Source organism: Rattus norvegicus, chromosome 17, assembly GCF_021556685.1.
Source record: "Rattus norvegicus strain SHRSP/BbbUtx chromosome 17, alternate assembly SHRSP_T2T, whole genome shotgun sequence".
Taxonomy (NCBI): Eukaryota; Metazoa; Chordata; class Mammalia; order Rodentia; family Muridae; genus Rattus; species Rattus norvegicus.
The window spans coordinates 23,723,270-23,748,077 of NC_141550.1; the positions used below are offsets into that span (position 1 = coordinate 23,723,270).

The following is a 24,808-nucleotide window of genomic DNA, read 5'->3' on the forward strand; positions in this document are numbered from 1 at the left end:
TACTGGCATGCGCGAGTAAATAAAACCAATTACCAATTTTCTATTTCGTCTTGTTATACTTAATCACCCCTCATTATACTCAATCACTCTCCCCTTAGCCCACAAACGGAAAGATCAAATATTATTATTTTTTTTTTTAGTGGAGAGATGATTTTAGACAGCTACACATGTGTTTCTTTGGTCCTTTTAAAAGCTGGGGGAACCAGTGCATATTAACCAGCTAGCAAATAAACAGACACTGTTTTTGAAGGTGGAAAACAATATATTAATTTATTCCCAAGGGAAAAAAAAAACAGAAAACATCCGCAAAACCAAACTGGACACAGTAGATACGGGTACTTTCCCTGCCAGCTCAAATGCTGTTCTCTTTCCAATAGTATTTACAGTAAGGAGGTGACCGACAATGGGCGTGTAAACTTCTCCAGAAAAATCGTCTCATTCTCCATGAGCGATCCAGTGTAAAACATTAGTCTTCAGGTGCTCTCATCCGAATAACAAAGGAGAAAGCGGTTTTAGATTTCACCTTGACTAAGTACTTCTTATATCTCAACCCTTTCCTACCCGATACAACCCTATTTTATTTTTCAGTAGAAGAAACAAGAAAGTTTACACGAAGTAATTCCCTTTAAAGGTATGTAACATTCAGCAGGTACAATTACAGCACAAGAATGAAACTGTGGTAAGTGACGTCATTAAAGCAAATGGGTTTTTCCCCTGTTAGATTAAATAAATATTTCTAAATGCGATAGAGCGAGCAAAGACAAATCACATTTTGAAAATTATAGTTATTCATTTGTGTGTATGCGTATGGGGTGGGGGGAGCGGCAGATGTCCGAGTGCAAGGACAAGTGTGTGGAGGTTGGAGAGTTCCTTTTGGTAGTGGGCTCTCTCCCTTAGTCATGTGGATCCCAGGAATTGAACTCAGGTCATCAGGCTTTGCGGCAAGAAACCCTGCCTACCAAGTCCTGACCTCACATTTTTTTGAATGACAGAATTTTTTCTCATAAATAACACCGAGGCCATTCTCTGGAGATACTAAGCATGGCTTTATTTTATCTTCAACCCGAATTCTTAGAGTTTGCTTCCTAGTGATCATGAACCATCCTAAGGCTTGTTACGTCATCTGCAAGACACAGGTACTCATGGAACCCACGAGAGGGGCGGGCACGGGTGTGTGAATAAAACGAGACAAGGAGGAGCTGTGGGGGCATGAGAGGCCTACCTTCCATTTCCTCCTTGTCTCTGGATTAGTCTATCAATCAACACGCTGCTGATATCTATGGCCTGATGTAATATATAGCCAGGCCAGGGTCTGTGCGAAGTGTAGCCATTTTGTAAGACTCTAGAGCAGGGTTTCAAAAGCTGATACCACTCCCCAGAGTTCTACAGTGGAGAAAGTATCTGTCTTGCTTCCCTCATGTCTGTCAGCATATGTCTGGAGGGCCACAGATATTCAAGAGGTGTTTGCTGAATGCAGGCTGGCAAATGGATGGATGGATGGATGGATGGATGGATGGATGGATGGATGGATGGATGGAAGGGTGAACAAGGAAAAATGACACAGATGTCCACCTGTCATAAAAAGCTCTTAGGTGCTCTTGTCAGTACCAATCATTACAAGCTGGAGGCTGCCCTGATATATTTAAAGCTGTCCACAACAGAACCCGGTCCCCATCTCTCATATAGAAACGAAGCCGCAGAAGCAAGTCTTTCACAGGTTCCAGACCCATGCAGTAGCACCTTTCCTGTAGGAAAGAAAGAATTCCTCCATTCCCATGAGGATGTTACAGTGTTCTCTGGCCAAAGAGAACATTCTGGACTAGAACACGGAAATGTCCGGCATCCCTGAGGTCCTCTTCCTGCAGCACATCCCGTCTTACGGCACATGCTGTAGGTCCCTTGTTAATGGCTTTGTACTGTACGCAGAACTTCAGACACAAGAAAACTGAAAACGTCGGTGTTCACGAGACCCCTTCGCGATGCTGGAGATGCCCAAGTGTCAGTCAAATGCTTGGGCACCGTACAGCTTTTCAGGATCGGTGTTGGTAATAAATGGCATTGGTGAGTTACTAGAAAGCTGTCTCTGTGCCTATGTGTGCCTGAGAATATAGTTGCTAGGAATATGGAAAAAGCTTCCTTTTCAAATAAGTTTTGACTTTCTTAGACAGTATTACCCACCATTCTCCTTTCTAACCGGATATGTTAATATGAGTATCTGGCACGGAGCTCTAATGCAGCCTGAGAGGCAGATGCACATCAAGTGACTGTCAGACATCAGAGCTGGGTGTGGTTGTACACACTTGTAATAGCAACCCTTAGGAGGCCAAGGTAGGAGGAGTGATTAGAGAGTTCAAGGCCATCCTGGGCTACCTGAGATATATAGCAAGACCCTACCTATCTTTTAAAAAAGAAAAGAGGAGGAAGGAGAGGTGGAGGAGAAAACAAAAGACACTCAAAAGAAATGACACAGCCATCCTGACAAACGTGTCCCAGTGCCCGATGGATATTTTAAGCAGAGCCGTGCTGCCAGGTCCTGATGGTTTCCTGAAACCATTTTTTTAAGCCTTCAGCATAACCAAGACAAGAGTCTCTTGGAAAAGAAAGCTCTGTCTTGTGTCTTCAATTTCCGTTCAGGCCAGAGCTGCTGTGGATCAGAAATGCCAGCTGGGCTGTAAGGCAATGTCACTCTGATTGAGCGTTCTTTCTCGAAGCCTCAGTTCCAAGCATTCCACAGTGAGAGGGTATGTGTTGACTTCAAACTTGTTAGCAAACAGGCTCTGCGAATTAATCAGCCATTGCAAGTCTCCGTTTCCATAGATGCAAATGTCATGTACGTAGTGACCTGTGAGGAAAAGAGCAGAGACACAGTAAGAACGTGCCTGTCTTTAGAAGTCACGGGGTGAGACAGCAGACGCCAATGTAACATGACTGGGCTGCCCTAGTCCACCAGGAGCTTAAACTGTTTAAGACGAATGGCTCAAAGGCATTTGAGAAGATGAGCAAGTCAGAGCAGAAGGAAACAGTGACCCAAAGAAGTTTACGCATGTGCAAGCGTGAGTTCCAGGTAAGTTCTAGAAGCACAGGGATGAAAGACACCCTTCAGGGTTGTGTTGTCTCTTCTCCAAGCTCTGAGGGAGCCTATGTGTGTCCCCTTCACCTTTGGCGTGAAGCCTCACTAAAGCATGCCAGCACTGGACACGGAGACAGAATGTCTGTATGTAGCTCAGGCTGGTCTTGGAATTAGCAATCCTATTGCCTCAGCCTCCTGAGGGCAGTGTTAGGATAGCAAGGAGGCCTTAATCTCATTTCTTCATGACTGCTCCTCTCCAAATCATGTCCCTCCATATTTTGAAGCCACCATCTTGGCCCAGGCTACTTCTATCTTACTGTCTGGACAGCTCTCAAGGGAGGCTCCTCTTGTGATGCGGGAGCCAGGGAGATTCTGTTAATACAGGGAAGGAGATGGATCCACTCTGCTCAGAACATCTACCAATGGTATATACGACTCCCCACCCTGGTCACTCCACTCTTTTGAAGTCTTCCTCTCTCTCCTTTAACCCTGGATCAACCACTTCAGACACACTGCCTCCCTGCAGTTGACTGGCTCTCCCTAATAGTCCCCAGATGCTCCTCCTACTCCCCCTGTAACCCTGTTCTCTCCCATAGACACACATCCCAGCCCCGGTCACCACCACCTCGAGGTCACGTTCTCAGAAAGGCCTATGCTACGGACATTCCTGGTTGTCAACTTGAATATATATATATATATATATATATATATATATATATATATATATATATATATATATATATATCACACACACACACACACACACACACACAGAATTGGAACGCTCAAGACAGAAGTTTCTGACGTGGATCTTGGCATGGAGATCTTGAGGCATAGTGGCCATGAAAAGCTTAGGCCCAGGCAAGGTAGTGCACACCTTTAATCCCAGGAGACTGAGGCAAGGAGATCTCTGAGTTCAAGGTCAGCCTAGGCAAAGCAAGTCCCAGATCCAGGTGTGATGGTACACACCTTTAGTCTGGGCCACACCTTCTGCAGGTGGCCTACATAAGGACATAGGAAGAAGGAAGACTCACTCTTTGCTTGCATTTGCTTGCCAGCACATCTGTTGGAACCTACTTCTACAGAAGACCAGCTGAAACAACTAGCCTCGTGGGACTGAGCAACTAGAGACTACCAGACTCCACTTCCCATCCACAGCTGCCCATTGTTGGGTTAGTTGGACTACAGACTGTAAGTCATCACAATAAATGCCCTTAATATACAGAGACATTCCGTAAGTTCAATGACTCTAGAGAGCCCTGAATAATACACCCTATCCAACCGGCTTTCCCTCACTCATCTGTGTTTTGGTATTTATTAACAATTGGTGAGTGTCCATGTGTGTCCACACACATGTGTAAACACACAGAAATGTATCATATCGATAACATATGTATAAATATTACACAATATAATTATAAAGTTACAAGTTTACCATTTATTTATGCATTAATTTTATGTCTCATATATATTAAAATCTATAAGACTATACATGACACAAATATTTTATGATATATGTGACACTTATCTGCTTACAGTGTTTTATACATATATGAAAGGGAGGGAATACTATTTCTTGTTCCTCTTTCCAGGCAATGCCTTGCTGCTCTTTGGCTGAACTATGTGCTGCAGAAAAGCAGGAATCTTTAGACCATTTTGCCCGCTCTGCGTCCTCTGCTCTGGAATAATGGCTGGTAGGTGTTTCAGTGTTGTAAGAGTAATTGTTGAGTGAAGGGATGGCGAAGGCTGAGAGGAGGCCAGGGGATGGGAGTCTTGGGTGATTGGTAGTGGAAAAACTGCAGGCAGTGTCTCTGGAAACACTGTAGAAGGGACTCTGCTGGGGACAAGTTGGAACACAAATGACAGAGAGTTGGAATGATCCCCAGAGCTCTGTGGCAGTGTTACTAAGGGTCATTAAAGGTCAGAGCCAAAGCTCCACCCCAATAAACCAGGTTCAATGACCCATCTTTAGTAAGGGATGGATGTATCCAGGGCTTTGTATGTCTAGGTGGGCAAAATCATATCTTATCGATTGGATCAGAGGTTATTGTGTTGTGTGTTCTTTCGTGTGGTGATTTAAGTTCAAGAGAGTATGTGGTAGCTGGAGACACTAGGCCGCCACGAAGTTGGGATGTGTGTTTCTGGCATGGTGGCACCCTGCCTTGGGAACTAGATGGGTAGAGAGATTGCTGCCAGGCTCAGAGAGTAGCCTTCAGCAATGTGATATGAGAAGGAGCAGAGTGGGTGAGATGCTTTGCTGACTGAGAGGAAGATGTCTACCAGATATCTTAGGGCACTACGGTGCAGGACATAGTGCAGGGTAAAAGAAACCTTCTTTTAAAAAAATAATTTTATAGCAACAAGCAGGCTGTGTACTCCAGGTTTTAGAACCTCATCTATTGAGTTTACAGTTGTCCTCTGGTCATCAGCCACAGGCAGTTATGGCCCCAGGGTAGGAGACCTTACCGTGGCAGGCTCCATTCTGCGATTCCATATCCTTCCACTTCACAGCTCTGAGGTTACCTGTCCAGGATGCATTGGGCATGGCGCCAGGGACTCCTGCAACAATGACAACATTGCACTAAGAACCACAAGCTCAACCGTCACACAGTCTCCACATCCCTTCCTCCTTCTTCAGGCTGGTGTGTTTCCACACAACAGTTGTCTCCCTGGATGGAAACAGTACTCTCTTCTCAGATGTGACAACTGAAAAAAAGCGTCTGCAGCCATTGCCTCATGTTGTCTGGGGAAGCAACACTGTTCCACTTGAGCAACACGTGGCAGGCCATCCCCACAGCCTCTACACCCCAGCAAGCTCTGGATAAGTCACGGAAGCAGAAGGGCCCACTTAACCATATAGGGTAGTTGTACCCCCAAGTAATACAAACCTCAGGACTGGAAATGGCGGTGGGTTTTAGAATCCAGATGTCTAAGGCATCTGAGAATGTATATAGGAATCAATACAAATATGAAAAGAGGCATACTCAGCTTTGTGAGAACTATAGCGTCTTTTCTGCCATGACTAACACAATTCATAATTTCATGTATACAGAATATCATTTAGAGGTAATGACGCTATGCAAATATCTGGACTCAAAATGCAATAGGAAATTCCAAGATAATAAAACACACTTTGGTAGAAGGGATAATGTTCCTTTTACACACACACACAAACACACACACACACACACACACACACACACAGAGGAACCCTGTGAGCATGCTATATTACATGGCAAAGAAGAACTTCAGTTGCTCTGGTGCTGGGCTTCAAATAGGCTATCCTGGACTATTTGGATGGGTTCAAAGACCCAAGCAGTGGGAGTCCTGATAAGCTAGACTTCAGCCTTTTACTCCAGTATGCCGATCAAAGGTAAGCAGTCAAATGCGAGTGATCAAAGGCAGAAGAGACTTCATGCATATCGAGAAGCACAGAGAAATCAGGCCAATAAGCCCACGTCCAGCTTCATCATTGAAGTCATGAGCTTTACGTTTCAACAGAGGGAGAACCAGGGTGGGTTGGAGGCAAGAGTCAGGCAGATCGAGCTCTCCTTTGCCAAAGGCTGGTTTGGTTGATCATTAGTCCTTGGTGACTGTAAGAAGCCCCAGTTGCTTGTTAGGCCACGTCCATTCCCCCTTATCCTTATTAGAAAGTAATTCAATAGGATTGAACATTGAAAACTAACCCATCTTACCTTAAAAAAAAAAGTCAAACCATTAACAATGTACATTTCAGAAAACAGACCTGGTTCTTACTCGCAGCCACATAATTATGGACCAATCTAAACCTAGAATTTTACCAAGGCTTCCAACAAAAATGGAATGTTGCCTCAACCTAATCTGTAAATACTGTGGATCTTTAACCCCTGGACTCTCTACCAGGTGAGAATCCTTTTTCTTTTCTTTTTCTCTCGGACTTGAAAGCCTTCAACAGAAAGACTTCAGTGGTACCACTTCCTACTGCTTTGTGTTTCAAAACTTCAAAGGTTACTGTAGTGCCTGCCTATCCAAAAAGAAGCTTCCTTATTTTGTTCTTGATACATACTCTTACATAACTTAGACTACAAGAAAACATTCCTATTAAAACTTGCCTGGAGAGTGTGGAAATCCAGGAGGAAAGTCAATGTATTTTTCTCTTGTCAAGCTAATCCGCGTGTGATGTTTTTGAGTCTATTTAGATTAAATAACTACGTCGGACAGCTAACGACACCTTCCTGACAAACAGCTCTTCATCTTTGATCAAGTCCGTGTCTGAGAAGACATTTTTCTCTTTCATGTTCATTAACATTGATTATACAAACTGAGAAACGCCTTCTATCATCCCAGAGATCTGATCAGCACATTTACAATTAATGACTGCCTAGTAGACACATACACCCATAAATCTCCAGCTAGTGAAATTCCAAACTCCCATTCTTTATCTGATGACAGGCCTCAAACATGTCTGTTTAAATATTATCTGTGGTTCATATTTCTGCATAAAATATGATAGTTATTAACAGAAGGGGGAACAATGAGACCTTGTCTCCCCCTATCTCTCATAAACTCCCGGACATAGAGAAGCCTGGAAAAAAATGGGTGTGGCTCCTGGCGTATAGCTGGCTATTCCACTGTGGTTCTTGGATTGAATGGAACATCATCACCTGGAAACTCACGAGAAACGTAGTCTTGGGCCCCACCCAGACTTCCTGAAGCAGGACAGGCACCTCCCAACCATCATAGAATCCTCTGCATGACCACATGTGAGGAAAGATGAGAGGCCACAAGAGCAGTCACCTGCCTTTCTGCCAGCCTTCCTTCATCTAGCTGCATGCTTAACCCTGTCCTGAAATCCCGTCGTACTCAAATCTGCTCTGAAGGCCAGTTCGCTGCTCCTGTGTCCTTTGTTCAATTTAATTCGTCTGTCTCTGTTGCTGGGACATGTGTGTGTTTTTAATTTTTATTTTATATGTATGTGTATTTTGAAGGCATGTGCGTCTGGTGTCCTAGGAGCTGGAAGAGGCCACTGGATCCTCTGGGACTGGGACTGGAGTTACTGGAGCTGTGAGCTGCCACACGGGTGCTAGGAACCAGTCCAGGTCCTCTGCTTGGTATCACTGGGTATTTAGTATCTTAGATTTTTTCTCACCAATGAAATGAGTATATGAAATCAGTGCTTTTTAGTTTAGACTGACTGCAACCCAAGGGGTGGGGGGTTACATTCTCATTCTGTCTGTCTGTCTGTCTGTCTGTCTGTCTCTGTCTCTGTCTGTCTCTCTCTCATTCTGTCTGTCTCAGTCTCTCTCTGTGTCTCTCTCTCTCTCTGTCTGTCTGTCTCTCTCTCTTTCTCTCTATCTCACACATGCACACACGTGCACATGCATTCACACACACATTTATATAATACAAACATAAATTTAATAAAACAATATGTAGGCTTCTTCCAGGAATGACATTTGTTTACACTGCTGTCTAGTTCCCTTTAAAAAAAAAAATCCAGTCAACAGCTTCTGAGGCGGGGCTTAGAGGTATATGCTGGGTAGAAGGCTTCACCTAGCATACACAAAGCCCAGGCTTTGATCCTCAGTACTAAATAAACTGGCTGAATAGAAGCGCATTCAGGAAAGAGCAGCAGGAAGACCGGAAGTTCAAGGTCACCCTTTACTAAACTCTGAACTGGGGCCAGCCTGGGATATGCGAGATGCTGTCTCAAAATAATCAAAAGTTACTAAATCAAGACAATTACTGAGGTCTCTTCTGGATGCTACGATGGGGAATAATCGCTACTTTCAAAATACACAGGCTACAATTCAGTTATAGAGTATAGTTCCTCCTCTATGATCATTATCATATTTACGGCCAAAGCGCTGGCAGGACAGTCACGGCAGATCTGGGCACGTGTTTATCTTCGATTCACAAGAAACCTAACTGAGTTGCATTTTTTTTTTCATTATTTCCAAGAGAAGGTAAAAGGGAGATTGTCTGTGTTATCAGAAAAAACATTTTCACCAAAAAAAAAAATTCCACTTCTCTCCTTTGCACTTCAGGGGCGTCTGTAAATAGAACATTTGAGATAAAATTTGTAGAGGAACGTGGGATGTTTTTCTTGGGTTTCGACCTTTCCAGGTCAAATAACTGTGCTTGTTAAGTAAACGAATAGGATTCTTTGAAATGTGAGCTTTGTTTCTGTGAACTTCACGTCTCCTCTCTGGCTCCCTGGTTTCCTCTCCTCATCTGGAGAGACAACAAGTGATGACAAGTTCCAGCAGCCGCTTGATTCCAGCCCAGATAATATCCTCTTTCTCCCACTGACTGGACTCTCAAGGGGTGTAAACACCAAGCACTGAGATGTCTCACAATTTAACAATGGTGCTGGACAGTGAGACAATTCTAGAAGGATCCTGGCTAGCAAGAAAGAAAAGCTACCGGAACTGCCTCCTGCTTTGGTCCATTCGAACCAATTCCCTCAAAATGAGATACAATACTTTCTGGAAGACATAGATGTATACAGGAGGCTGGTGACCAACATTGTCACACATACTGACAAACATAGTTCTGACGTCAGGACTTCAAGTTGTTTGACTTTAAACAACTAATTTACTCCCACGAAGGCGCGGTGTGACAAATCCTGGCAGGACTTTGTTGGGGCAGCCATCTCTACCTTGGGGGGGTTGGATCAAGGATCTCCCTCCCCCTACCTTCTTTGGATACCAAAATCTGAAGATGCTCAAGTCCCTCACAGACAGTGGTGCGGGATCTGCCCACAACTTTCCAGCCTGGCAGGAAGGAGGACAGACAGTTTTGTTTGTTTCATTTTTCCTGACAGGGTCTTTCTGACTATGTGCAGCCCTGACTGTTCTGGAACTCTCTCTGTAGACGAGACTGTCCTCAAACTAACAGAGATCCGCTTGCTTCTACTGGGATTACTGCCACCCTAAGGAGGCTATTTTGAGAGAGGAGAGAGAGAGAGAGAGAGAGAGAGAGAGAGAGAGAGAGAGAGAGAGAGAGAGAGATCCTTGTGACCCTTCTGATTACTCAATGGTCCCAAAGGAATTGGAATTTCCCCAGGAATTTCAGACTGGCAGAAACCTGGTGCCAGCTGGATGGAGAACTTATCTTCCAGAATGGCATTTCCTCAAACAACCTTGCAGAAGGACCCAGAGCAGAGACAATGATGGATCAAACCAACCGGGGCCTGCTTAGTGTCTGCTTAGCTTTGTATAACTCTGACCCTCTTCTCCAACCAAGATGGGGAAGATGGACTTGGGGTGGGCTGGGAGGGGTATCTTTGTCTTTCTGAATGTGGCTAACATTGACTTTTTCTGCTTTTCAGTGTCAGTGGTTTAGCTGGCTGCCAGAGAATGGGGGCGGGGGAGGGATGCGAGTCTGCACACGCTCCACAGAGACATGCTTATTTTGTTCTCAGTAATTTTGGTCTTAGTAATAGTTGGTTGAGTTTGCAGTCATGAGTGAGAGCAGCTGTAGTAGAGAAGGGACTAGTAAAAGACAAATAATGCAGGGGAGGCAGAGGCGGGCGGATCTCAGGGTTCGAGGCCAGCCTGGTCTACACGGTGAGTTCCAGGACAGCCAGGACCACAGGGAGAAACATGTCTTGAAAACCCCAAACCAAACTCAAACAAACAAACAAGCAAACCACAACAATGAAAACAGATATAGAGCTAACACGCGTGTTTAGCATTTAAGTACCATAAACATTTGAAAGCATAGTCCCTCTATTAAAATCTCAGGGACTATGTGTGTTTCTTTTCCTTTGCTATGATGAAATACGAGGGCAAAAAGAACTTAAGAGAAAAAGATTATTTTGTTTTACAGCTCCTAGGGGATGGAATCCGTCATGGTGGGGAAGACAAAGAGACAGGAACAGGAAGATGAGTAATGGGGACAAGCTATAAAACTTCCAAGCCCACCCCCAGGAAGATGCACTTCCTCTGTCAAGCATCCATCTCCGAGAGGCTCTTCAGTCTTCCCAAACAGTGATAGACAGCAGCTATCAGCTGAGAACCAAGGGTTGCAAGACCTGAGCCCCTAGAAGACATTTTGCATTCAAACCACAATAGCCTAACCATGGTTCTCTACTGTGGGATGTCTTGGATACCGTAGGAAAATTAGCAACAGCCCTGGCCACTGTCCAGCAGTTATCCTCCAACCCCAGTGTGTTCATTAGCCATCTCCACAAATGCTGCCAAAGGTCACGTGAGGCTCCATATCACTCTTCTTGATATAAAAGGAAAAACAACAAACCAAGCAACCCACACACCCAGAATAACGAGTCGAGTTGTATAATGTTAATAAACCTGCACACACTCCTGCATGTAAACTGTGAGGCAAGGGACTGGCACCTCATACAACACACATATATGCAGGCAAGACACTAATGGGCATAAAATAAAAATAAATCTTGCAAAAACTGCCACTCAAGGAAATACCAGTTTGCCTTCTTGTGGGACATTTCTGTGATGTCAAAGACAGCTTAGTAACAGAGTTTATTGATATATACCTGAATCATTGATTTAACAATTGGACTATGCTAATAATTTAACCAGAGAAAAATAGAGAAAATGTTCACTTGCTGTATATCTTTAATAATAAACAGGCGGAACACTAGTCACAGGGGAACGCGGTGTCAAGTAACCTGGACCAGAATTCTGACCGGTTAGCATCTGGCCCATAAGGCCCTAGTTTGTTTCCTGTGGATTCTACAACTTTTCAGGCAAGGTGGACGGTCTTTGCATTTATCTCTGATAACTGCTAAAAATAGACTCCTCTCCAGCTGTAAAAGGGGAAGGACAGAGGACAGAGAGGAGAGGCCCTCCTCCCCAGAGTTTTAGAACCTAAGTGGTTTTAGACATTTCTAATATAGGCACCCAATCTGTATAAACTAGAACCCAGAAAATGGATGGCAGTAGATCAGGAGTGTGTGGGGGTGAGGGTGGGGGTTGTGTGTGGGGGTGTTGAGACAAGTAGTTTGGGGTGGGGTAGGGGTTTGCAATGGGATGAACCCAAGGTTTTGTGTGTGCTAAACAGCCATCTTACCACCTAAAGTACCAGCTCAGCCCAACTCAGTTGATTTTCTTTTGAGATAAGAACTTAAAATAGGGGTTGGGGATTTAGCTCAGTGGTAGAGCACTTGCCTAGCAAGCGCAAGGCCCTGGGTTCGGTCCTCAGCTCTGAAACAAAGAAAAAAAAAAGAACTTAAAATAGGGCTGGAGAGATGGCTCAATGGTTAAGAGCACTGACTGCTCTTCCAGAGGTCCTGAGTTCAATTCCCAGCAACCACATGGTGGCTCACAAACATCTGTAATGGGATCCAATGTCCTCTTCTGGTGTGTCTGAAGACAGCTACAGTGTACTCATATACATAAAATAAATAAATATTTTTTAAAAAAAGAACTTAAAATAAAACCTATCTAAATTCTTTCTTGCATGTTTCCTACTAGAATAGTTATAATAATGCTAGAGTAGAATGCTGGTAGAAAAAGCATACATGGTTATTCTTGGTGTTTATGACTATCTACAAGGATGGACACACACACATGCTGGTAGAAAAAGCATACGTGGTTATTCTTGGTGCTTACAACTATCTAGAAGGATGGACACACACATACTACACACACACACACACACACACACACACACACACACACATCTTTTGCCAGTGGTAGTAAGTGAATCCAGTGCTAAGTTAGACAAGTGCCTTAGATTAGACACCATATATATATATATAGTGTGTGTGTGTGGTGTGTGTTTATGTGCACGTATGTATGTGTGCACATGTGTGTAAGAGTGTGTGCATGTGTGTAAAGGCAATCTCAAGTGTGGTTCCTCAGGCACCACCCACCTTGTTTTTTGAGACAGGACTTCAAGGCTTTGCCTCAAAAAGAAACAAAATCATATAGACTACCAGAAGCAGCAGTTTCAGCGGCACAGGGTAGGGCAAGGGTAGGGTAGGGCAAGGGTAGGGAGTCTGCAGAAGAACCATGAAGAGAAGCCAGGTCACACTAGTGAAACGCCTTCCCAGCCCCCAGAGCTCTGGCAATGCTTATGGGAAGAACTTAGAGAATCTTAACAACTTTTTGGGGAGGGGGCGGTAATGGGGGGATGGGTGGTGCATACTCATATAGAAGGGGAGAAGGAGGGGTTAGGGGGCTGATGAATAGGAAACCGGGAAAAGGAATAACATTTGAAGTGTAAATAAGAAATACCTAATTTTAATAAAAATGGAAGAAAAGAAAAACAATTCTAGACATTAAAGTTGAGGAGGTTTTCTTTTTCCCCATCCCAGCAAACTCTTACCTGATTTTTAAAAGCAGCCGCAGTCAGTAAGGACTGAATGAAAGGCCAAGCGGGCAAGCCAGGAGGGTCAATTTTCCAGGGTTTTAAATTTTATTTTGTTTTAGTTATTTTTCATTCCGTGTGTGTCTGTGGGGGGTATGTGCACACGGACGTAGGCACCTGAGGGGGCCCAGAGAGATCTGACGTGCTCTCAATTCTGCAGTCCCTTTCTTTTAGGTTTGAATTTCTGCATCTTGCTTCTTACACACTCGAGAAAGCATCTGCAGAGCCCCCAAAACCAAATACTCATCCCACTATCTGCCCGCCTTGTGGTGTGACACAGAAGAGGCTGAAGCAGCGGGTTTGTGGGTGCCGGGATGCCTTGGCTCCGTACATCCAGAGACCCTGTCACAAACAATGCCTGAGCTCCCTCTTGGTGATCTGGATTAGGACCATCCACTGTTAAAATTTTAAACCCGGCACAAAAGGCAGAGGTGCCTATTTTAACATATCAAAGCAGACTCCCGCAGCTAGGTTCTCCCAGCATCCCTCAGTTTCAGGGCCTTCCGGCTCGCACATCCCAGCCCCCACCCTAAACTCTTCAGCCCAGGGCCGTAATTTGGTTACCCCGCTCCTATACTCTTGGGGCCTCCTGGCTGCTGCATCTGGTTTCCTTCTTCCCACCAGGAACAGCTCAGGTCTTGTCCACTCTGGACTCTCCCAGAGGTCCCTGCCTCTGGCTATATATATATATATATATATATATATATATATATATATATATATATATATATATATATTTACAATAAACGTTCTGCTCCACCATACCCAGGAGCATTCCTGTTCCTTCCCTTTTCCTTTCTCCTTTTCACTCAGCCATTGCTATTTTAAATTATTTATTTGTGTGCGTGTGCGCCTGGGGCAGCCAGAGGAAATCCTGATGTGCGTGCCACCCCCAAGAATATCACCACTTCCTTTCAGATAAGCTCTCCCATAACCCTGGAGCTCACCCATTACACTAGGCTGCCTGGCCTGTGAGACCAGTATCCTCTCCCCTCTGCCACCCCAGCACTAAGATTAAAAGTAGGTTCCACCTTGGACCAATTGACCGGTTGGTTGATATTGGGGTGGGGATGGGGGAATAGGTTTAGACTCGAACTCTTTCTCCTAGGCTGATCCAAGCCTCACCATGAAACCCAATCTGTCCCCCAAAATTTAAGGACCCTCCTGTGCCAGCCACCTGGGTGCTGAGATTACAGGCATCTGCCACATCTGGATGACTCCTAGTTCTTCATGAACCTCTTCCCCTGACTTCACAGGACAGACAGACACCCAGCTGTGTCTGTCTTCCAATTTATCCAATGCTTCACAGCACCAAGCACTGAGCCTCCATAAGAAGTTTGTCTTATTTTATTTTTATCAAATCTCAGAAGCTTTATTTTCAACTTCCAGGGGTTCAAAAGGTGAAGATCAAAGAAGCAGTCGTTTATTTCTCAGTTTCCCTAAATTGGCTACCCCCAGCTTCACATTTGCTTTGTGAATCTACCTTTCTCCTCTTAAAAGTGGTTACTCCATGGCTTGTGAGACACATATGCTACAAAAGCTAATGCCAACAAATAATAAACAGATAAATACAATTCACCATATGAACAAATTCAAAGTCAACCATCACCTGATCACTTCTTTTTTTTTTTTTCCGGAGCTGGGGATCAAACCCAGGGCCTTGCGTTTGCTAGGCAAGCGCTCTACCACTGAGCTAAATCCCCAACCCTGCCTGATCACCTCATTAGGTGCAGGAAAGGCCCTTGACAAAATCCCAACACCCGTTCATTATAAAAGTCCTGGAGAGATGAGAGACACAAGGGACATACCACAGCATAATAAAGACACTTTACAGGAAGCCTATGGTCAACATCTATTTAATTGGAGAGAAACTCAAAGCAACTCCAGAAGAATCTGGAACAAGACACGGTTGTCCACTCTTTTTGAATTCCTAGCTAGACCAATGAGACAGGTGAAGGAGATAAGGTGGTACAAATTGGAAAGGAAGAAGCCAAGGTATCATTTGGAGATGATATGAAATTGCATACAAGTGATCCTAAGAATTCCACTGGGATATTCCTACAGCTGATAAACACACTCAGCAAAGTAGCGGAATACAAAATTAACTCAAAGAAATCAGAAGCACTCCTATATACAAATGACAGACAGAGAGAAATCAGAGAAGCAACGCCTTGCACAATAGCCTCAAATAATAATATATCCTGGGGTAGCTCTAACCAAGCAAGTGAAAGACTTGCATGATAAAAACCTCAAGTCACTGGAGACAGAAATTGGAAGATAAAAGAAGATACAAAGAGAGCTGGAGAGATGGCTCAGTGGTTAAAGGCTCTGCTCTTCCAGAGGTCCTGAGTTCAAATCCCAGCAACCACATGGTGGCTCACAACCATCTGCAATGAGATCGGATGCCTTCTTCTGGTGTGGTCTGAAGACAGCTACAGTATACTTATATATAAAGAAGGGGTTGGGGATTTAGCTCAGTGGTAGAGCGCTTGCCTAGCAAGTGCAAGGCCCTGAGTTCGACCCTCAGCTCTGAAAAAAAAAAAAAAAAAAAAAGAAGATACAAAGACCTCTCATGCTCGTGGATTAGCATAATAAAAATGGCCGTTCATCTCTACAGATCTATACAGATTCAATGCAATTCCCACTGAAATTCCAACACAATTTTTCACAGATTTTGAAAAGACAATTTCCAGCTTCATATAGAAACACAAACCAGAATAGTTGGGACAATCCAGAATAATAAAAGAACTGCTGGAAATATCACTATATCTGGTTTCAAGTTGTGCTACCAAGCGATAGTAATAAAAACAGCATTGTACTGGCACAAACACAGACACATTCATCAGTGGAATCAAACTGAAGACCCGGATATAAATCTGCACACCTTTGGACGCCTGATTTTTGATAAAGAGGCCAGAAATACACACAGGAAGTAAGACAGCATCTAAAACAAAGTGTACTAGTCAAACTGTATGTCTGCATGTAGAAGAATCCAAACAGACCCACATTTATCGCTCTGCATAAAACTCAACCCCAAATGGATCAAAGAACCCAATATAAAACTAGATACATGAACCAGATAGAAAAGAAAGTGGGCAAGAGCTGGCATGGGAAAAGATTTTCCCTGTTAGCACAGGTACTAAGATCAACAATTAACAATGGGATCTCATGAAACAAAAAAGCGGTTTGGCAAAAAAACACTGCTAATCTAACAAAGCAGCAGCCTACAGGATGGGGCAAGATTTTGACCAATTACACATCCAAGAGAGGGCTAATATGCAAAACATAGAAAGAACTCAAGTAAATGTCAAGAAATAAATAACTTACTTTAAAAATGAGGCACAGATCTAAACGGAATCCTCAAAAGAGAGACCTCAAATGGCTGAGAAACATTTAAAGAAATGCTCAACAGCCTTAGCCATCAGGGAAATGCAAATCAAGACAACTCTGAGATTTCATCATATACCTGTTAGGATGACTAAGATCAAAGCCACAGGGACAGCTCATGCCGGTGAGATGAGAAGGAGGAGGAGAAACACTCATACATTGCCAGTGGGAGAGCAAATTCGTACAGTCACAATGGAAATCAGTGTGGTGGGTCCCCAGGAAGTTGGGACTTCATCTACCCCAAGACCCAGCCATACCACCCTTGGCGTATATCCAAAGGTTGCTTCACCCTACCCCAGAGACACTTGCTCAACCACGTCCGTTGCTGCTCTACTCATAATAGCCTGAAATTAGAAACAACCTCTACTCGTAATAAACTGAAACTGGAAGCAGCCTTGCTGTCCCTCAACAGAAGAATAGACAAAGTAAATGTGGTACATTTATACAATGGGGTATTACTCAGCTGTTAAAAAAATATGACATCATCCAGGCAAACGGATTATGGAACTAGATAAAATAATCCTGAATAAGATATGCCAGCCTCAGAAAGAGAAATCTGGTTCTGTATTCACTTGTATGTGGAGGTTAGCTGTTAAGTCAATGATAACTAAGCTACAATCCACAGAACCACAGTGGTTAGGTATCAGTAAGGGACTAGAGGGAACAGAAGGATCTCGTTAGGAAAGAGAAATAGAATAGATATGAATGGCTGTGGGGCTCGAATGGGAGAATCAAATAGGGAACAGGAGAGGAGGGGAGATGAGGGAGGGAATACAGGGAAAGACCTAAAATTAAAGGTCATCAGAGGAGCAGTATGGAAACCTGAAATGGTAGAAACTTCCTAAAGTATCTACATATATGAAGACGATCTAAATAAAATAGCCAAATAGTGGGGGAGGCAGAGCCCCAACTGGTCATCTCTTGCTACCAAATGACGCTTCCAGTTCTGAGACTGGGTTTCATCTAACTGAGTTGCTGGCCACAGCTGGCCCATGAGAATCTCCAAACGACCCAGCCGTTCCCAAGACTATAGGTTGCTCTCCACAAACTGCCACTAGGGCAAAGGCTAACAACTGAACTATCACTTAGACTGCTGGGAGAAGGAAAATCAGTTTTATTCAGTGGAGTGATATGGGGTATATCAACTACGCCAGGACAGTCTCATGCTCAGGAGTAGATGATCACTACACAATGAACTTTGTGTGTGTGTGTGTGTGTGTGTGTGTGTGTGTGCGCGCGCGCGTGCACGTGTATACGTGTGTGTGCATGTGTATACGTGTGTGCATGTGTGTGTGTGCATGTGTGCGTGTGTGCATGTGTGCATGTATGTGTGCATGTATGTGTGTGCGTGCATGTGTGGGGGTGTGTGTGTATGCGTGTGTTGCACTCTTTTATTTGATTACAGTTTGGTGGGTTTTTGTTTTGTTTGTTTGGGGGGAGGAGTTTTATTTTGTTTTCCTGGTTTGGGGGATCTTGTTGTATTGGGTTTTTGTTTGTTTTTGAGAAAAAACTTAAAGTTGGGTATGTGTGTGGGAGGGTAGGGATCTGGATGGACTTGAGGGAGGAGAAGACTATCATCTATATATAACTTTAAAAGAGAGCAAATAAGATATGCACGAGTGAGAATCGATAAACATTTTAGGTAGCGGGGGGAAAATGATTACTGCTACAAATATGATCCACACTCAGAATTTGAGGCGGGAACCCTCCTGGAGAGCTGAGAAAAAGCCAAGTTTTCCTGGAAAAATCAACGGATGCTTCAGGAAGTCCTCGTTTCCGGGCTTGTCTCCGGCCTCTGCAGGGAAGGCGTGCATCGACCTGAGTGCCCAGAGCCCTTACCTCCAGTCACCTCTTAGGGGTCCCACCTCTCAACGCCGTTGGAACAGGGATTCCGTGTTTAACACACGAACTCTAGCACTCAGCTTTGGCCCACTCGCTCGTTTCTGGCGATAGAGAGACACCTTTCTCTCCTCAAGTCAGCTCTTTAATTTTCCTATAATTGTGATGCCTACATGGTCAAACACCCAAGCAGATCAGAGAAAAGAACACAGAGCTACGAGACAGCCATCCTGAATTTACTTCCGGCCTTTCCCTGACTCATCGCCGGGCCCAGAGTGAGTCGTGGGTAGCCTCTGAAGTCAGCTTTCTTTCTGGAAGAGAGTCTTTCTGGTCATTTCCAGTTCTGTATTTCTCCCCTAGACTTTCCGTTTCTTACAGAACTGAAAGGCAGCTGTTAGGATGTCAGAACGGGCGGTGGCGTCTTCCTATAGCCCTCAGTGACGTCACACAGAGGTTGCATCTGCAGATGCTGACGTTTTTCAAAACTTCACCCCTACACTAGGTCTCTATGGTGGCTTTCTAGATCAGAAAGTATGTATTTCTGCACAAATTAATACTCTGGAGTGTGTGTGTGTGTGCGAGAGAGAGAGAGAGAGAGAGAGAGAGAGAGAGAATCTATCTATACCAAATACATATATCTATATATGAAATATATATCCAAAATTGAACCCAGGGCCTTGCATATGCTTGCACATCTTTTACCACTGATCTACACTCCCAATCCCAACCTCATGACTAACTAGCTAACTAGTCTATACTGAGCATAGATAAAAAGTCACCTTTAGTGGAGGGGTTTGAGACAGGGTCTCTCTGTCTTTTTCTGCTTTTCAGTGTCAGCTGAGCTATATAGTTACAGAGAGAGTGGAGGTTCACCTCTGGATGTCCTGAAACTCACTCTGTAGACCAGGCTGGCTTTGAACTCACAGAGATCCACCTGCCTTTGCCTCCTTAGGGCTGGAATTAAAGGAGTGTGTTACCACACCCAGTTGACACCTCTTCTTTAGTGTGAGAAATGCTTGTTGGATTTCTTTAACTCAGAGTTTCTTATATATATATTTAGCACTTTTATTGGGCTTATGAGCTCCCTCACAGCCCTGCCTTCTCAATCCTCTCCCCCCCCCCAAAAAAAACCAAAAAAACAACAAAAAAAAACCCCAAAACAAAAAATCTCTATTTCCTTTATATCCTTAGAACATAAATGTGACCGAGTTCTGGAAACCCGATAGATTCTGCTGGTTAAGATTTTTCTGCAGCCACAGTCTTTAGATGCAGTTCGAGTGTTTATATATAGCTTAGATTGGGTGTTTCTCAGTTCCTGTGGTAGTTACCCCGTTTTCTGTGACTGTCAATTAAAAGTGCAGTGTTGATTCACTTCAGTCAGCAGGGCCCTTGCCTGCTCTCCTGACGTCATCAGAGCAGCCCGGGTGATGCTGTAAGCTTCACGGCCCCGGGTAAACCCTGTACTGATGTTAACGGATTTTGTTTAATTTTTAAAAATTTTTATTTCATGTCCATTAGTGTTTTCTCTGTCTGTCTGTCTGTCTGTCTGTGTCTTGAGGGTGTTGGGGCTGCTGGAACTGGAATTATAGATAGTTGTGAGCTGCCACGTGCGTGCTGGGAATTGAACCTGGATCCTCTAGAAGGAGCAGCCTTAACCACTGAGCCATCATCTCTCCAGCCTCATTAGCAGATTTTTCATTTTGCTCTACACACGGTGCCTTCTTTACCTTCAAAACAGCACTCAGCTGGCTGCGACTCAAGAATTCGTCTACCACTTGCAACCACTGTCCCCTGCCCCGTCCCAGTCCATGTACAAACAGTCAAATAAAAACTCTCACACACACGGGATAGTTGTCTAATTTTAACCCTGATTTTCATTCCAACTCTGGTCAAAAGTTGTTGGAGATCAGTGGGGAACTTAACTTGCTATTGCACAAACCCAAATATATATATAGGTTGCTAATTCTGGGAACTAAGTCTCTGTCTATAACAAGTCTAGCCTTTTCTGCAAGACAGCAGTACTGTTCTATTTGTACTGTTGGGTAAACTAACTCAAAAAGGGAAGAAACATGAGAGAAAGGTTTGCCCTGGGCCTGGGATATGTGAGTGCCCTTCTTCATGCCCAGTCCCCAGGAAGCATGCAGCAACGATAAAATCTATGACTGTAGCTTTCCCCTTAAACATCCATTTAGCCCAAACATTTGTATAAAAAAGCACTTCAACTAGAAGTCATACACCAAGAGGGCTGGGGAGACGGCTCAGCCATTGAAAGCATTGGGTTCAGTTCCCACACTCACATGATGTCTTAACCACCTGTAACTCCAGTTCTTGGGGACCCCAAGCCTTTCTTTAGCCTCTGAGGGCACTGCGCCAATGTGGTGCAGAGGGGTACATATCACACATAAATTAAAAAATGACTACTTTTTAAAAGAAGTTAATCCAGCAACACAAGACCAGACATCTAATGTACAGAATAGTCATTACGGTGGGAAGTGACTGGAAGGGAAGCTTCCAGGGTCCCAGAAGTGCTGAGAATGTACTTTGTTGCATGGGCTAGACAGACAAGAAGCAGTTTAAAACCACGATGAGCTGAGGTTGGAAACGTAGCTCAGTTGGGAGAGTGGGTGCTCACCATGTATAAAGCCCTAGGTTCAATCCCCAGCAATGCATGAAAGCGGGTGTGGTAGCCCACACCCAATCCTAATCAGTAGTGATCTCATTCCAGCACTTCCTTAGAGGACTTGTACAGCAAGGCCATCCATGGCTAAAGAACCAGCCAGAGCTGAGACAGCATCAAACAGAAACAGACAATTCACGATCTATTCAATTCTAATGTGTATAGTATTCCATACGTCAACCTGTAACAGGGCCCCCAGACCTTAACATAATTGACTCCATGATGGTAGCACCATCCAGGCCAGAAAACAAAGCACACAGATAGCACCAGCAGTCAAAATGAAAGCAAAGACCTTTCCCATAGTTCTGGGGAAGTCTCTAGATGTACTAACCTTGCTTCTTTTGGTTTCTGTAGTTCTGCTCTGGCTGACTGCTCTTGTTAACTGAAGTATGTCAACCCAGAACACAGCTTCTGGGCTTATGAGCTCATCTTGAGACAGTCTCGGTGCTGCACTGGGATTTCAGGGCTACAGAGTATAGCAGCCATAGAATAAAGACTGTCTATTGGCTGAAACCCATGTCTGGGCAGTCTTCTCTGGTGAATACCCTACAATACTACAGCAAAAAGTTGCAGAGGGGTCAGGAATCCAATATTTTCATAAGTCTATAAAACAAAGTGTGAGCCTTTACAGAAATGCTGTTCTTCCGGTCGTTGCCTTTGCTCCCTCCCCTCTCTCCTGGCCAGGAGCTGATAAATCATACTGATAAATTGGGGGTTTCCTTTGAGCTGCAAGTATTCCAACACGTTAGGGACTCTGAGTGACAGCTATTGTCAGCTCAAGAGCAACCTCGAAGATATTCAACTGACAGCAAAACAACAAAAACAAAACTCACAAGCCACCTATGAGTTTTGATAAGAATCCTTATTGAGGTGCTACGATACCCTATGATATTAAGGTGTTCTTGACTGATCTGACTGGTTGAAAGCACCGTGATAGGGATCTTAATAACAGCCCTGTGTCTGGGATTAATGTGGAACACAGTTTTTAATACTCTTTCCATGAAGATCATGGATTCCCTATTTATTAGGAAGCTCCAAAACTAAAATTTGAAGCTAACGAAGGTACACCAATTTTAACAGTTAGATAAACTATTTTAGCATACTATCCGGAGTGGTCAAAACCGAGGTCTTCCACAGCCTGCAGGCATTCTACCATTGACTATATCCTCCATCCTTACGTTTTTCAAAAGAGATATTAAACTGTTCCGCCATTTGTGGAGATGATTTATGGGAGAAATGGCTCGAAAAAAAATTACTTAACAGACATTGAAACTGCCAGCGAGGCCGCTGGAAATTAGAGGCATCAACAAATATTCAGAGGGAAAAAAAAAAGCAATGTGGTGGTTGGTGCTCACCTTTAATCCCAGCACCAGAAGGCAGAGGCAGTTCGATCTCTGAGTTAGGGCCAGCCTGGTCTAGAGTGAGTGCCAGGACCCCGGTCTCAAAACAAACAACAAACAAACAAAACAAAATCAAAAGAAAATTAAAGGAGGAGGAGAAGAAGAAGAAGCCCTCTTTCCAGGTCCTGATGGCTACATTGCCTATGGTTATTTCTGCTATTTTGTTATTTCTGCTGATTTGTTTTGTTTCCTTGAGACAATGTCTCACTAAGGTAGCCAGCTTTGAAAGGCGTTCACCCGGCAAGTGCTGAGATTACAGACCTCTGCCACCAAGACTGACTTCTTGGATTTCCCTCCCATTTTACAACATTCTGGAAAAGGTAAAAATCATTGTGGTGGAATACAGGGGAGGGTCGCACATGAGGAGTGGCACAGAGAACTTTCAGACTGGCAGAACTGTCCTTGGTTGTGGAGGTAGGTGTAAATTCAAACACAGTTGTACTGGGCACAGGGGGTGGGGGGAGATAGGGAAAGGGAGGGGGAGGGGTAACTCAAGCCCACCCCCAGTTTTTCATGCCAGCCTAGACTACAAGGAAAGACCCCCTTTTTTTTTTTTTTTTGGTTCTTTTTTTCGGAGCTGGGGACCGAACCCAGGGCCTTGCGCTTCCTAGGTAAGCGCTCTACCACTGAGCTAAATCCCCAGCCCCGGAAAGACCCCTTTGGAAAAAACAAAAGAAAAGAAAATCCAAACGAAGCAACCAAATATAGTGAACGGCTTTGCAAGGAATTTTCATGTACACAAATTTTTTAAAATGAAGGAACAAGTTGCTTCAACCTCCAACAACATGAGGGTACAAGATGGAATGATGTCTGTCTGCATGAAGAGTGGTCATGCTTTCCATTTGGTAACTCAGCTGCAAAGCCGTTTGTTCCAGAACTAAGCACTAGCATGCAAGATTTGGAACAGGGTACTGTCCTGAGGCTACCCCGCAGGATTAGTCAACGCAGATAACAGCATATTCTTACTGTTCTTTTGCTCAGGACTAGGGCGGAACTTGGTATACTCCTTTGATGAGAGGGGATCAGAAGCACTGAAGGTGGTATCCAGGCCTGGGGGATTGTGGGCCGGAACAAGTGGTCCTCGCTCCGCGTCCTTACACGTCATGACAGAGCTGACTGGTTCTTTACTCACAGTACGCTCCTTCTTGGTCCCCCTCTGCTTCATTCAAGCCCCCAGCTTTTGATAGAGAGGATCTATCTCCTCTCCTCTGCCCGAGTTCTCAATTCCATTGTTCTGAAGACAAACAAGACTGTAACTAATTCATTCGCTATACTCCTCCCTACCCCCCCCCCCCCCCCCCCCCCCGGTCAGGATAGAGGACAGAGGCTGACAGGGGGATGGCCAGATGGCTTTCATCAGCATCTCTTTTAGGCTGGTGTAGGATGATGTCATCATGCATTGGGCAAGAAGGAAGGATGGGCGGGAGAAGAGTTTTAGAGAGAGGAGGAGACTGGAAGGGAGGGAGAGAGGAAGCCATGGAGAGAACATGGAGGCAGATGTTAAGATTCCTTTCTGCACATTTACAGGTTGTTATGAATATACTTAAGGGATGGATGTGGGGGTTGGGGATTTAGCTCAGTGGTAGAGCGCTTGCCTAGCAAGCTCAAGGCCCTGGGTTTGGTTCTCAGCTCCAAAAAAAAAAAAAAAAAAAAGGATGTGTACAGGGCTTTGTATGTTTAGGTGGGAAATTATATCTTATCAATCAGATCAGAGGTTATTGTGTGTTCTTTCATGTATCAGTTTAAGTTTAAGAGAGTGTGCAACAGCTAGAGACACTGGGCTGCCACGGTGTTGGGATGTGTGTTTCTGGCATGGTGGCAACCGGCCTTGGAACTAGATGAATAGAAAGATTGCAGCCAGGCTCAGAGAGAAGCCTTCGGCAGTGTGATAGGGGATGGAGCAAAGTGGGTGAGAGGCTTTGCTGACCGAGATGAAGATATCTTCCAGATATCTTGGGGCACTACGGTACTAGATCTAGGGTGGGATAAAAGATAGACTTTTTTTTTTAAATAATTTTACAGCAACAGGTTGGTTCTGGTGTCCTTTCATTTGGACAGAAACAATATTATTTAGTTTGATTCACACTGTTTGGAAATTGT

General features: G+C 44.2%; 1 protein-coding gene and 1 long non-coding RNA gene across 3 annotated transcripts in view; one reads left to right on the plus strand and one right to left on the minus strand.

Annotated features, from left to right (window-relative positions):
* Positions 1 to 241: 241 nt before the first annotated feature.
* Gcnt2 (glucosaminyl (N-acetyl) transferase 2) overlaps positions 242 to 24,808 on the minus strand; it is a 70,522-nt gene continuing 45,955 nt past the window's right edge. For both annotated transcript variants that reach the window (NM_001400851.1, NM_001001511.4), the window contains 2 exon segments: positions 242 to 2,842; positions 5,537 to 5,629. In NM_001400851.1, the coding sequence (NP_001387780.1) occupies positions 2,652 to 2,842; positions 5,537 to 5,629 (284 nt within the window). In that variant the 3' untranslated portion in view covers positions 242 to 2,651.
* On the plus strand, positions 2,837 to 11,483 carry LOC120097872 (uncharacterized). The gene is made up of 4 exons (XR_015641232.1): positions 2,837 to 3,064; positions 4,129 to 4,261; positions 4,663 to 4,764; positions 10,883 to 11,483. It is a non-coding gene; the product is annotated as an uncharacterized LOC120097872 (long non-coding RNA).